Below are 12,884 nucleotides of genomic sequence, written 5' to 3' on the forward strand. Positions count from 1 at the left end.
TTCTTGCTTAATACCGATTCATCAATTCCGCGATCCCGGTGGCGATCAATGGTTAGATGGTAATTGATGGTGATTGACTGATGGATGCGGGCCGGATTAGCCTGTGCGTTGTGTATATCTTGATCCTGCAACTCCGAGTGTGTACTCCGCAATCATCACATCAATCAATTTGAGAAAAACACGTTGCTTGATTGATTGGCGTTCATGTGCCTGTCCCGTAGTGTGTGGGCGTGTGCACTCCACCAAAAAGGAAGTATACTAAACTGCCTCTTCACTTGGTACGAATGTCATTGTTGATTGACTGATTAGATCAAGTAGACTGAGTGGATCAATCGCAATTGATATGATCAACAATCGAACTAGGCTATCACCTCGAGCCTCACAATCAATCAATCAACGAACGAATATATCGAACACCATCGGATCGCCATCTTTACAGATTGACTCGCGTTTCCTCTTACTGACCGTCCACTTTGTGCGTTGATCCTCAAATCTGAGACTAAGAATGAAAACATCAATCTTCAACTGTGATTCAACTGAAAGTCATGCATGGTGTGATTTTTTTTCTACATTTTTGACCTAGTCTATCCACAAATCCTATAATCAGAGAAGATACGTGGTACTGTACGTTGACTGAAGCTCAGCCAGCTCCTCTTCACCCAATTGATCTCCAGCTATCACACCAGCCATTTGACCCTGCGCGAGACTCAACGTGACATTCGCAGCTGCCGATCCGGAATTTCCAGCCCAGAACAGTCCTCTGACGGGTGTCCGAGGATCATCGCCCATCCGAGGTGGCAATCCCGTAGCTCCAGATCCCGAGGCAGGTGGTCCAGGAATTGTGCCCCATGCTTGGAGCTTATCACCTAGTAGCTCTTCGGTGAGTAACGGTGCGGAATGTTCGGAGGGAGTGAATTTCTCGGGGAAGAGTAACATCGCTGGGACGCTGATTGTGGATTTGTCGGTGAATGTAATAATCAAATGGGATTTTGAGCTGTCTTCGAGGATGGACTGAATAGGGGTGGAAATGATCTGATATCTGGTTGGTTTTATCATGAACATCCATGTCAGTTTTCGGTGATTTCAAAGTTTACATTTGACCGTTGCATGGATTGGATACTCACCCTAATTTCTTCAACAGATCAAGCTTACCTTCCAATCCCGCATCTTTCCTTCCCTCAAGGGTATTGACATCCATTCCATGGGTCAAAACATATCTATAAGTATGATTCAGGTTCTTCCAGAGCTTCAGCATCGTCTCAACCAGTTTCTCATTCATCATTCTATTGGCTTTTGTGAACAAAAAGGCAAAGGGAGCATTGGCAGTTTCGGTACCGTGGCAGAATATGCAGTGGATAATCCTTTTACCCCATTGTTCTTTGACACCTATACAGATTGACATGAAGGAAAGTACAGGTCAGTATTGTCCGTACGTCGTCTTAGCTTTGTTGAGTGAGGTACGCTGTCTAGTTCTCTGTCTTAGGATGAGGATGAGGATGAGGATGAGGATGAGGATGTATGAGATAGGATAGACTGCTCACCTTCAATATCAGGCAAATGATCTTTAATACCCGTAGCCAACACAACTTTCTTCGCAACGATCAACTTCCCCTCACTATCCAAAGCTTCAAACGCATGTCCATGTTGGATATCATCCAACTTTCTTAGATTCGTTATTAAGCCGTTCCTAAATTCCAATGTATCGCTATAAAATCCTTCTAAATCACCTCTCACCTTGTGCTTGAAATCTTTGGGATTACCACCCTCGAACCCTGCGATGGTATGCGAATGTTCGACTACCTCGTTTCGATATAAACCGGAATCGTATAGGAGACATGATCGTTTAAGTCGAGAGATAGTTGTTGCTGCTCCCAGACCTGCTGGTCCACCGCCTATGATCAGGACATCGACGGTCGTGGAGAGTGACATTTTGAAACGATGAAGGAGCGATATGGTGATTGACTGTGTAGTCTAGAAAGACAGTATGATGTATGATAGTATGGACAGTCAAATGACAGTCGAAGGTACTTTGTAAACGCTGTATACGGGATGTGGGGATGAGTACATTCTCAACAGGACGATCACACCCCTTTCTCTCCTACCTTATATACCTTAATATCCCACATTCATGACTGAGCAACATAGCTGTATCAGCATGCTGCTCGTAATGCTGTTCTCAGACCGGAAGACCGAGAGCCAAGCAGAGGTACAGTTAAAACCGCCCCAAAAGAGGACTTTATCACTTCACGGTCCTCTTTATCGATAACATTCCTCCGACACTTGACCCGCTCGGGCCCCGGACGGCGCCGTCGTTCTACTGCACATTACATTGCTCACTGTACAGTACTATACACAGAGAACATTTATGCATGATACAATCAATACAGTCAGGCATGCATGAATCAGGAGATTCGATGAGTTTTGCAGATATAACGCAGATTTCTGATGAACAAGATACCATGCATATATGTGTGTATCTTATCAAGAAAACCCCATTATGATACTTCGTGTTGCACTTTCTTGCTAGTTACGTACAACTTTATTCATAGATTCGATTTTGACAGATGTAGCATTCAGATGATAAGTGTATATATAGTATGGCCAGCTGCGAAGCAATGTCGTACGAAGCATTACGAATGTTCAAGTAATAGTCCGCCTCTGCTCCCCCTCCCGCTTCGATGGATCATGGCCCCTGTCTCTGATTATTTGTGATGTTTTTCCAAGAACTTCAAGACATTTGTAGGGCTAATAGGTAGAGTACATCCCATTATCAGCAGCGATTGAAGCCTGACGGATGGGAAGAAGCAGCAGACGATGATTCCACCACTCACTCATCGGCAGGTTTTACACCTAAAGCTATATCTACCAATTTACCTGTACCTTTCTCAAAGATGAAATGGGATCGTTTGGTACTGAATAGAGCCACAAATATCAAATCAGCACGAATCAGTGATATATGACGACAATGGAAGAGCATATATATATGTCGGGTGACTTACTTGTTGGGCTGTACGAATGCACCGAGTCTGAGATGACCGATCAATCAATGAGCGCCTTATACTCGGTACACAGCTGAGTGATGAAATTAGCTTACCTCTTGATGAATTTGCTCTCGGGATCGCACAGTAATTTGTATGTCAGTCCCTTCTTGTTGATCCACTATATAGATGAAACACATCTCATCACGATCAGCTTTCATGATTTTAACGCCCATTGGGTTTGAAAGCGAGAAATGCCAATTTGTGTGTAAGATAGGACATACTTTTTGTTGAGCTTCAGATTTATCCTTCGACAATCCATATATATCATATCCGAATTCCTTGATCTGATCGTAGTTGTCCCTATACCCACATGCCTGGGTAGTACATCCGGGAGTATCGGCCTGTGAACATCCATCAACGATGACATCAGTTCACAGAGTGAACAGTAAGATTGTAGTCTCTTAAAAATGGTCCTACTCACCTTGGGATACAAGAACACCACCACACCTTTCTCTCCAGCCAGCTGACTGACATCCACATCGTCCCCCTCGTTATCCTTCAAAGTGATCTTAGGCAACTTATCACCGAGTTTCAGTGCTCCCTTAGATCCTGTGTCGGCTTTAGCAGACGCAGGAGCCTCAGCCTTCTTTTCCTCTTTTTCCTTGGATTTCGTATCTGCCTTCTTTGAAGTGGCTTCTTTGGACTTGGGTTCAGAAGCTTTAGATGTGGTGGTCGCTTTGGCCTTCTTGTTATCGGACGAAGCATCATTCTCTGCTGATCGCTAAGACGGTGCCAATCGGAATCAGCTCTCCAGTCTCCCAGTAATAAATGGTGATAGCTGACATACCTTCTTGGAATTGACTTCCTTCTTCGAATTCACCTTGACACCATTGGCAGGACCCGAAGTGGATTTGGGTTGTTCAGCAATTCTCGCACTTCTTCTCGAAGAAGGGGGCGGAGGTGCTTCAGAAGTGGGTTTCTTAGGTGCCATCTCGGTACAGGTTCAGTTACTGGTACTGGTGCAAGTGGAGGGAGAAGGTATCACTGTTGATAGTTATAGGTAGAGAGAAGATTGATGAGTGATGGGGGGATTGCATAGTGCTTGCTGCTTGTGCCAGCCTCGTTGATGTTGTCATCTCATGTTCGCACCCGGGGACCCGATCCTCAGGCACAGTACAGAATGATGTGGCATACTTGAGCAGTGGTAGCGGCGGGTGCAAATGTTCATTACGATCAGGTCGTACCAACAGTGTAATGAGGCTTGTAATGGATTTGTAATTGATTCGCCACCGGGTCAGCCGACTACCCTCGAGTCACGCGTCAATGCAGTTTAAAAGGAATAAGCTCAGTACAGGTATTCTGTCAGAGTCAACCAAGAATTTTCATGTTTTCAAAAAAATTCCTCTCTTCTTTCCTTCTTTTTAGGTGTCGATAAACTCGTTACTACTGTATACAACTCCCTCCCTCTATCACACCTCACCTCACATCCCTATCCGGTCTAATCAGACAGAAGTAAGTGTATCATGCATTTGATTGATATGCATTGGCTGATCAGTGGACAAATTGTCAGTGTGTGGTATCCTCGGTTTACTCCTTCATGACCCTTTGGCTACTCAGACCAGTCTTGCTGGTTCCGAGATGTGAGCTCAATATCACCGTTAAACCCATAATGCAAAGTATTGACATAAGCTCCACTTAGTGCTGAGGGTCTCTCTCTTTTACAACACCGGTATGTGTAGTGCTTTTTGACCAAAGCAACCGTACACCTCACTGACGAAGCCTTCATTCACAGAGGTCAAGATGCAGCTGGTATCGTCACCTGCGGGTCAGGTGGAAGATTCTATCAAGTCAAAGCCAATGGTATGGTCAGAGATGTCTTTGATGCTCCTGCCGTAGCTGGTCTCAAAGGTTGGATGGGTGTCGGTCATGGTGTGTTCCAGCTCCAATATGCCTTTGTCAGCAAGGAAAGCTTACAATACCTCATTGTGATGTCCAGTCCGATACCCCACTGCGGGAAGTTCAGCTCATGCCGAAGCTCAACCTTTCTACGTGAACTCACCTTATGGTATCGTCTTTGCCCATGTAAGCCACGAGTACCTTTCCCTCGCATACGGAATTTCAAAGCTTACCAATGTACCTGAATGATAGAACGGTAACATCGTTAACACCCCTTCTCTCCGACAATTCCTCGACGTAGACGCACATAGACATATTAACACCGACTCAGATTCCGAATTGTTGTTGAACATCTTAGCCAACAACTTGCAAAAGACCGGTAAATTCCGTATCAACGAAGAAGATATCTTCACCGCCGTCGGGGATCTCACTCGAACCTGTATCGGTGCATACGCCTGTGTAGCCATGATCGCTGGTTTCGGTCTGATCGTCTTCAGGGATCCTAACGGTATCAGACCTGCTGGAATTGCCACGAGAAAGGGAGCTAGGGGAGGAACGGATTATCTGGTTGCTTCTGAGAGTGTGGTAGCGCAGGGTTTGGGTTTCACAGAATGGGAGGATGTTAAAGCGGGTGAGCATTACATCGCAGCTTGAGAGTTCTGGAAAGAGTCGCTCAATGATGAATCTGCAATTATAGGTGAAGCAATCATTATCACTCGAAGTAACATTTCCAGACGACAAGTTGCCACCCCTCAAGCCTTCGCACCTGACATCTTTGAACACGTATACTTCGCCAGACCAGATTCAACCATCGATGGTATCTCAGTGTACAGATCTAGGATGAAGATGGGTGATTTGTTAGCTGAGACTGTCAAGAAGGAGTTGGTCAAAGCGAAATTGGAGATTGACGTGGTCATTCCCGTTCCTGATACTTCCCGAACGGCGGCTTTGAACTGTGCTCAGGCATTGAATATTCCTTACAGAGAGGGTTTCGTCAAGAATAGATACGTGGGAAGAACTTTCATCATGCCTGGACAGACTCAACGGTGGGTCTTGCTTTCTCATGTTGTAAAAGAAGTTATCAATGGCTAACATGCGGTGAACTTACAGACGTAAAAATGTGCGAAGGAAATTGAATGCCATGCCTGAGGAATTCGCGGGAAAGACTGTCATGCTTGTGGATGGTGAGCTAATTATTGGATCTTAACATTGGATGTAGCTGACAACTAGCGATTGATAGACTCCATTGTCAGAGGTACCACCTCCAAGGAGATTGTACAGATGGCCAAGGATGTCGGTGCCAAGCGTGTGATCTTTGCTTCTTGTGCCCCTCCCATCAGGTGAGTCGACCTCGTCAATTATCCGTTCTGTGCACGCTATACATCACTGTGTTATACAACACAAGAAAGGCAAGGAGCTGATTGATCTGTTTCTTTGTAGATACTCCAACGTGTACGGTATCGACATGCCCTCGCCTCACGAGCTGATAGCTCACGGACGAACCACCGAGGAAATTGCAGAGCACATCGGAGCCGATTTGGTGATCTACCAAACACTTGAAGATCTCGTGGAATCATGTAGACAATTCAACCCAGCTATCAAACAATTCGACTGTTCGGTCTTCACCGGCGAATACGTTACTGGAGGAGTTGACGAGAGGTATCTGGAACATATTCAGAGATTGAGGAATGATAATGCCAAAGCGAAGAAGCTTCAACAAGCTGTAGAAGCTGTTGAAGCTAATGAGGGGGGATGCAATGGACCTATGAGTGAGTGCGACATAGCTCGGTGGTCTACATACCCTCCGAATTTTCGCTGATGGTGAGATTTTTTTGATTGGTTTATATAGACGGTTCAGATGCTTTACTGGGGAGATCAGATTCCATCATGGGATTATCCAATCATTCACCTAAGATTGGTGCTACCAATATGCCCACACCGAACGATACGATAGGCTTACATAATTCATGGTATGGTCAGTAGATGTAGAGGTATACCAGAAAGGTGGGCGTGGGTGGTCGCTTTTACCAGTGATAAATAATGTCATGTCGATATATCAAAAACGATCTTTCGAAATTCAAAGTAAATTTTTACCAAAATTCTGTTCATACACATTTTCAGGGCATCATACAAAGGGAATCTGGTAATTGCATGTATATATGATTCAATGATACCATTTGCACTGGTGTGACTAGCAATGCAGTCCTTGGTCCTTGGGCTCAATTCTTTTGCGAGCTTGATCTTTTGCATTCCTACGATGAAAATGCATGTTCATTATAGTTATAATTCATTATCAACCCAAAACGAATGTTTATCCCAATCAGTCAGCTTCCTACTGACCACTCTTCGCCTATCATTCTGAATCTCCTGATCCCCATCTATTCGAGCAGATGCCGGGACCAAATACCAGATTTCCTTCACGCCGTTTCGTATCAAATAATCCCTCATTCTCGCGTAGTTCAGACCGACATAGGATATACCGTGCGAGTCGTCAGATAGGCATAATTTACCGTTCAATGAGATTATCAGCTGTTGGAGGAGGGGAATGTCAGTATATACAGTTCAATGTTTGGAATGTGAGATAGTATGCTCGTGTTGAGAGGGGACTTCAAAGGGAAATGAGACGACCCTGGGCAGAGTGGGTTTGAGTAAGAGAGAGGGGGAACGGGGAAGTGGGAGAAGAGAGACAAGGAAGAAGAGAGGGGGGAGGGGAGACAGAGGAGACGACGGTAAGAGAGCGCAGAGAGGATAGAGGGAGGAGAGAGGCGAGAGGGAGAGCAAAGAGAGAATAGACAAGGTACGTCATAAAGGGCGGAGAAAGTCCAAGGAGGAGACAAGAAGGGCGATAGGGGAGGAGAGGGGTCACGGCGAGAGGTACATGAGGAAAGGCGACTACGACCCCACTCACTTTCAAAACATCTTCACTTGGATAACTTCCTGTCCAACCTTTCCTCAACGCTGCAGAATTCGCCTCGAACAATCCTCCATGTTCAATCACTTTCTTGATATTCCTCTCTACCCTCTGCCATACGCTAGGAATCTGCCTAATGTTGAACGTGGGTATCCACAATAAACAGAGATCGAAATGACCTATAACCTCTGGTCGAAAGTAATCTATCAACTTGAATTGCTGATCGAAGTAATTCTCTAAGAAAGGTATCAACTCCTCTTGAGGAGGTTGATAGTCATTTTGTAATTTTGGATTTGTCGAATCACCTAAGTCGAGGACAGGCGGTGGTCCAGGATCCATCGTTCGACCTTGTACGTCCTTGACGGATGCCTGAATGGATCGTAACCATGTAGGACGGTCGAAATCGATAGAGATACCATTGACGTGATGGACACTTCCAACTATGTAATCTATCTCTTTCCGCTGATGAATTAGATCAGATATATTGTTGAGATCTAGGGAAGTAATGTAGTCTGTTTCGAGCGAGATGAGCAAGGATATTTGGTTGGAGTATTTGGATTTCAAAGAAGAAGCGTGTGAGAGGAAGTCCAGGTAGGTGGTGAGGAGGTTTGCAGGGGTTAAGTCTGCCTAGAGAGAGGACGGTCAGTAACCTATACACGATGAGCTTTGGCTCATGAATCTGGTAGGTGGTTACATAAATCCAGCTGCATCACTCACCTCCTCAGGAAAGAGATCCTCCATCCTGAACCTCGGAGCATGTTCACTCAGGCCAAACACCTCGAACCTCTTCCTGATAGCTTCTTTCACGACGTCTTCGAGGGTGTCTTTGGCATGTCGACAGAACTGTCCAGAGTGGGAGTGATGACTGTGGGGCATGCTAGTAGCAGGAAGACACAGAAACGCTAGTCGGACGGAATCGCTCACCCAGCGTGGGTTATCGATGAGCAGGATATGTAAGTTATGTATGTACTTGATGAGTAGACGAAGGTGATACTATCTTGACTCGAGTGAAGAACCTTGGACGGATCAGGTCGAGGTTTCACTGCAAGGTCGTGAATGTGGCACATTCTCCTTCCACCTCAGCTCCTCTTGCTATCCTGCTATCAGTCTACGCTTCAATGCATCATGCAAACAGGACAGTAGTCATAAACACCTTGCATAAAGAGCATCCGTAAGAGTAAGAGAAAACCTATCAAATTGTATCAAACGCTGTTTTGTAAAGATGAGGCAAGACCAGACAACCTAGTGTTCTTGGTTCTTATGTACCTACCTACCGATTGTGTTAGATTTTCAGAAATATGAAATAAGGAGAATGTATAGGATTGTTCATACGAGTACGAGCACGGGTACGGTAAGAGAAGATGATACTACCTGAGTAAGCACTATCCATATACTAACAAGATAAATCCACACCAGAAAGACGAATGTGGCACTTTGACCACAGTCGAGAAAAAAAAGGTTGTAATCGTCACGTTTGCATTAAAGATCAATCCACGAAATCTCCAAATACCTCTTCCTGCCCAACCAAGGTATGTTCCCAGCAGGGCAGGCTTATACCTCCGTGGTAGAGTTGAAGTACTTAACATATGAGACTTCCCAGTAAGCTTCAGCAAAGGCCGAACCTTGATTCAAGACATAATCTGCGCAAGTCGAGTACCCCGTTTGAGCGGCACACGATTCGCTTTGTCCTGCGTATCCGGCGTAGTTCCAGACGCCGTCTGCCCCAGCCCAGTCCCCACAGAGCGTGGTATCAAACTTTTGGAATTTAAAAGGGATCGTCAGCATCCTCTACACGGCAGAAAGACGATAGGAATTTTGATGTTTTTTTTTTTTTTCTTTTTTTTGGGATAGTGCACTCACGATGTTAAAGTGATCGTAGAAGAATTGGTATGGACTACAGTTATCAGAAGGGAAGTGGGCCATTGGTGTTCCCCATCCTGATGGTTCAGGTGAATCGTTGGTAATATCAGATGGGATGTTGGTTCGGGGGAAGAACCAGACGGTTATACCAGCTTTGCTCCATCGGGCTACATTCACCATCGGCGATCAGCATGTATCTACGGTGTGTAGACTAATGGAGACTTGGTGCGGGACTCACTAGCATAGACACCACCACCAATAGCATTGAATGGTTCACCATAAGCGTTCTGAGTAACTTCGTCTCTTACACCACAACCTTGGTTGGAAGTAGCGTAGGAAGCACAGTTGTAAGAATCGTATGAACCAGTGGTAAGTTGACCGACTTGGCCATTGTTCATATCTGATGGCATCGTACATCCATCACCTGTATGAAGTGAGACTTGATTTTGAGAGAAATCATTAACACCTTCGAAGATGTCGATTTCACCACCTAGAGGCCAGTTTGGTCCGTTGGACCACCAGGCTGGCCATGTTCCACATCCAGTTGGCATGTGGACTGCATCCATGATGATCAATCCACCCGTAAAGCTATATATTAATAATCACAATCACATCCAATCAGTCAGTATCAAGAAAGCATATGGGGTTTGGTGTACGTTGAATGTGGCACTTACATTCTGTTACCATGTACACGAATGGATTTCCTCCCTCCAGATACGACTTGGGTAGTATCGACAGCCATGACGGCTCGCTTATTACTGTTGATAGAGATTAGACCACTGTTCCATGCATCACCTGCATTCAGGTAATCTACAGTTCCATGAGTGGGGTCGTTCCATTCCCAGAAATTGACATTGTCAAAGAACGAGTCACCAGACCATTCATCGACTTTGTACCAACTACTTGTGGATTGAGAGTTTGAAGCTGAGGAAGTTGAGGAAGCTGAAGCGGAGGTAGAGGCAGATGCAGAAGAGGTACTGTCATCCCATGCTGAAGTGGACGTAGCGGTGGCAGTGGCAGTGCCGTTGGCCCAATTTTCGTTATTCGTCAAAGTAGGTAAGACTGTAGAATCGGTAGAAGTGGCACTGGTGGTAGCTTCGGTAGCAATGGAAGTAGCATTGAATTTAACTTGACAAGTAGCTCTCTTCTTCTTCTTCACCAATCTTTTCGCCTTGATCTTGTGCCCTGTAGATGGTACATCCCTCTTAGCCTGGAGTTGACCGTTGGATGAAGTAGATAAGGCTTTCTTGTGATGAGGGTTGATGTGGAGAGCGGAGACTGCCGCAGGGGTAGTGACAGAGAGGGTTAAAAGAGGTAATAAGAGATTTGAGACGTGCATTGTGGTACGTTCGTTTGTTCTAGGTTATTTGACTTGCAAAAACGATAAAGGTTAAACCACTGGGGTTATGTTTAGGGTTTGTTTCGACCGGCGAAAGTTGGTCAAGTGTATTTATTGGTTTGACAGGTTTGGGTTAAATGAAGGTTGGATCGCACTGCGATGGATGTGGATGGTCGATAGCTGTTGTAGATGTTCAACGTCAAGTTGAAAGTGATGTTTATTGATCCAACGTCAAGCCGGATTGGTATCAACGTCAAGTTGATGAATGGTTTGAATTGTATTGGAAAACGTCAAGTTTGTAAGATTTTCGTTGATGGGTTCGTACAAAGTTGATTGATGGTTGTGAGAGCGATGATGAAGTCGTTAGAAATTGGATTGTCGTGAATGGTATGGGATTTCGTCAATGAGGTAAACAGAGAAGAGTGGAATGAAAGAGGTGATTGAGAAGCGGAGTAGGACGAGGCAGGTCAAGGACAAGACGAAAAAAGAGAATAGGAGGATATAAATGATGAGTGAGGGTCGCGGAATAGCGGCAAGCCAAGACAAGAACAATAATCATAAGTCGTGTTTTAGTGATAGGGATTATGGGTAGCGTCGTTTCAGGAACAATACGTTGGGTAGGAGTAGTGGTTCAATGAGGATGTCCGTGTCCGCAGGACGAAGTGAAGTAGGGAAATCGGAAGTTTGTGTATGTGGGTATTGTGTATCGTTGATTGATGGAAGGAGATGCCGCAGAGTGAGGGCGATGAGAGGGGAAAAGACAAGGCAAGATCAGCTTCACGTCTTTCTCCATTTCACAATGTCCAAGCATCTAGAAAAGCACAGCAAGAGATCTGTGTGAGTGTGGAGCGAAGTTTAGACCGGGGTCCTGATCTACAAGGTGATTGCGTGTGGTTGCCACCTCCGAGGGAGAAGAAGCACCAAGCCACTCAGGCCCAAAGGACCGTTGTTGCGAAGCACCAAAGACGAAGCGCAGCTAGTATCCTTCGTACACTTCGTGTCCTTTCGCCGCAATCAATTTTATCATAGGCTATCCAGTCTGAAACGCTTTTTCCCCAAAGTCGTAGATAGCTCTTTCCCAGAGAAGCATCTATTCCAATTTCGACTGATGACGACGAACAATCACTCACCAAGGATTTGCTTAATGACTTTGAGGTTTAGAGGGTTTGACAGGGGAGACGGATGGAGAAAGATGGATGGAAAGGGGAAAAGAATTATATAGAAATGCACAGTAGAAAAACTAATGTTCGTATCATACCACCATGGCATGGCATGCCATGCATTCATCATCATCACCTTTGATGTCCTGTCCTACAAGGTGAATGTAAACAGATGGCTGGCGTTTTTCTATTTTTATTGTGTGACGCGGTATAGTGCTCCTGTATGGTGGAAAGCTTCCTCTCATACAGTACATTACCATTCAGATACAGTTCGCATGGTCCCTGAATATCAGTGTTGCTCTCCCCTTGTGATCTTGTGTTGAATAACAACGCGAAATGAGTAGAAGAGAACGCCTTTTCACCAACTGATGAGTTATGTAAATCATAGAATCGGGTTCCTCCCACCTCCCATTGTAGAGAAACAAGTCGCGTCTTCTTTGTCTCGTCTGGTTTTACTTTTTGGCACATAAAGTTTATTGTGTGGTAGAATCAAACCCTGAAAAGCCGAGATACTTCTGCGGCAAAGGATCCATTGGGCCTGCTGTGCATTGTCGTTGCGTTTGTTATACGCCTAAACTTGGCAAAGTGAGTGAGAATTTAAGAGGCACCGTGCTGTACCAAATTCTTGAAGAGCGAAAGCACATAGAAGCACATGATTTAGGTATGACTGTGATGATAGCCATGAACGTGAAAGTAAACGTGATGAAGGCGAAGTGAAAGTGAAGACCAAGATGTCG

The 12,884-nt window shown here is 45.1% G+C and overlaps 5 protein-coding genes across 5 annotated transcripts; 1 reads left to right on the top strand and 4 right to left on the bottom strand.

Annotated features, from left to right (window-relative positions):
* Positions 1 to 603: 603 nt before the first annotated feature.
* V865_007442 (uncharacterized protein) lies at positions 604 to 1,929 on the bottom strand (the record flags this gene model as incomplete). Its single annotated transcript, XM_066231189.1, has 3 exons — positions 604 to 1,039; positions 1,125 to 1,386; positions 1,542 to 1,929. The coding sequence occupies 3 exons, from the start codon at positions 1,927 to 1,929 to the stop codon at positions 604 to 606; spliced, it is 1,086 nt and encodes a 361-aa protein (XP_066087286.1).
* A 773-nt stretch (positions 1,930 to 2,702) lies between these two features.
* Positions 2,703 to 3,972, bottom strand: V865_007443 (uncharacterized protein; the record flags this gene model as incomplete). Its single annotated transcript, XM_066231190.1, has 7 exons — positions 2,703 to 2,745; positions 2,832 to 2,912; positions 3,000 to 3,026; positions 3,095 to 3,159; positions 3,263 to 3,382; positions 3,463 to 3,762; positions 3,829 to 3,972. The coding sequence occupies 7 exons, from the start codon at positions 3,970 to 3,972 to the stop codon at positions 2,703 to 2,705; spliced, it is 780 nt and encodes a 259-aa protein (XP_066087287.1).
* Positions 3,973 to 4,201: 229 nt separating this feature from the next.
* Positions 4,202 to 6,860, top strand: V865_007444 (amidophosphoribosyltransferase; the record flags this gene model as incomplete). The annotated part of the gene is made up of 11 exons (XM_066231191.1): positions 4,202 to 4,274; positions 4,552 to 4,621; positions 4,681 to 4,710; positions 4,774 to 4,910; positions 4,978 to 5,063; positions 5,130 to 5,508; positions 5,575 to 5,923; positions 5,988 to 6,061; positions 6,118 to 6,217; positions 6,318 to 6,646; positions 6,727 to 6,860. The coding sequence occupies 11 exons, from the start codon at positions 4,202 to 4,204 to the stop codon at positions 6,858 to 6,860; spliced, it is 1,761 nt and encodes a 586-aa protein (XP_066087288.1).
* A 297-nt stretch (positions 6,861 to 7,157) lies between these two features.
* Positions 7,158 to 8,664, bottom strand: V865_007445 (uncharacterized protein; the record flags this gene model as incomplete). Its single annotated transcript, XM_066231192.1, has 3 exons — positions 7,158 to 7,406; positions 7,786 to 8,415; positions 8,506 to 8,664. 3 exons carry the CDS (start codon positions 8,662 to 8,664, stop codon positions 7,158 to 7,160), a joined length of 1,038 nt encoding a protein of 345 aa, XP_066087289.1.
* Positions 8,665 to 9,339: 675 nt separating this feature from the next.
* V865_007446 (uncharacterized protein) lies at positions 9,340 to 10,987 on the bottom strand (the record flags this gene model as incomplete). Its single annotated transcript, XM_066231193.1, has 4 exons — positions 9,340 to 9,543; positions 9,649 to 9,815; positions 9,887 to 10,236; positions 10,323 to 10,987. The coding sequence occupies 4 exons, from the start codon at positions 10,985 to 10,987 to the stop codon at positions 9,340 to 9,342; spliced, it is 1,386 nt and encodes a 461-aa protein (XP_066087290.1).
* Positions 10,988 to 12,884: the final 1,897 nt, after the last annotated feature.

Source organism: Kwoniella europaea, chromosome 2 (assembly GCF_036810445.1).
Source record: "Kwoniella europaea PYCC6329 chromosome 2, complete sequence".
In the NCBI taxonomy this organism is placed as follows: Eukaryota; Fungi; Basidiomycota; class Tremellomycetes; order Tremellales; family Cryptococcaceae; genus Kwoniella; species Kwoniella europaea.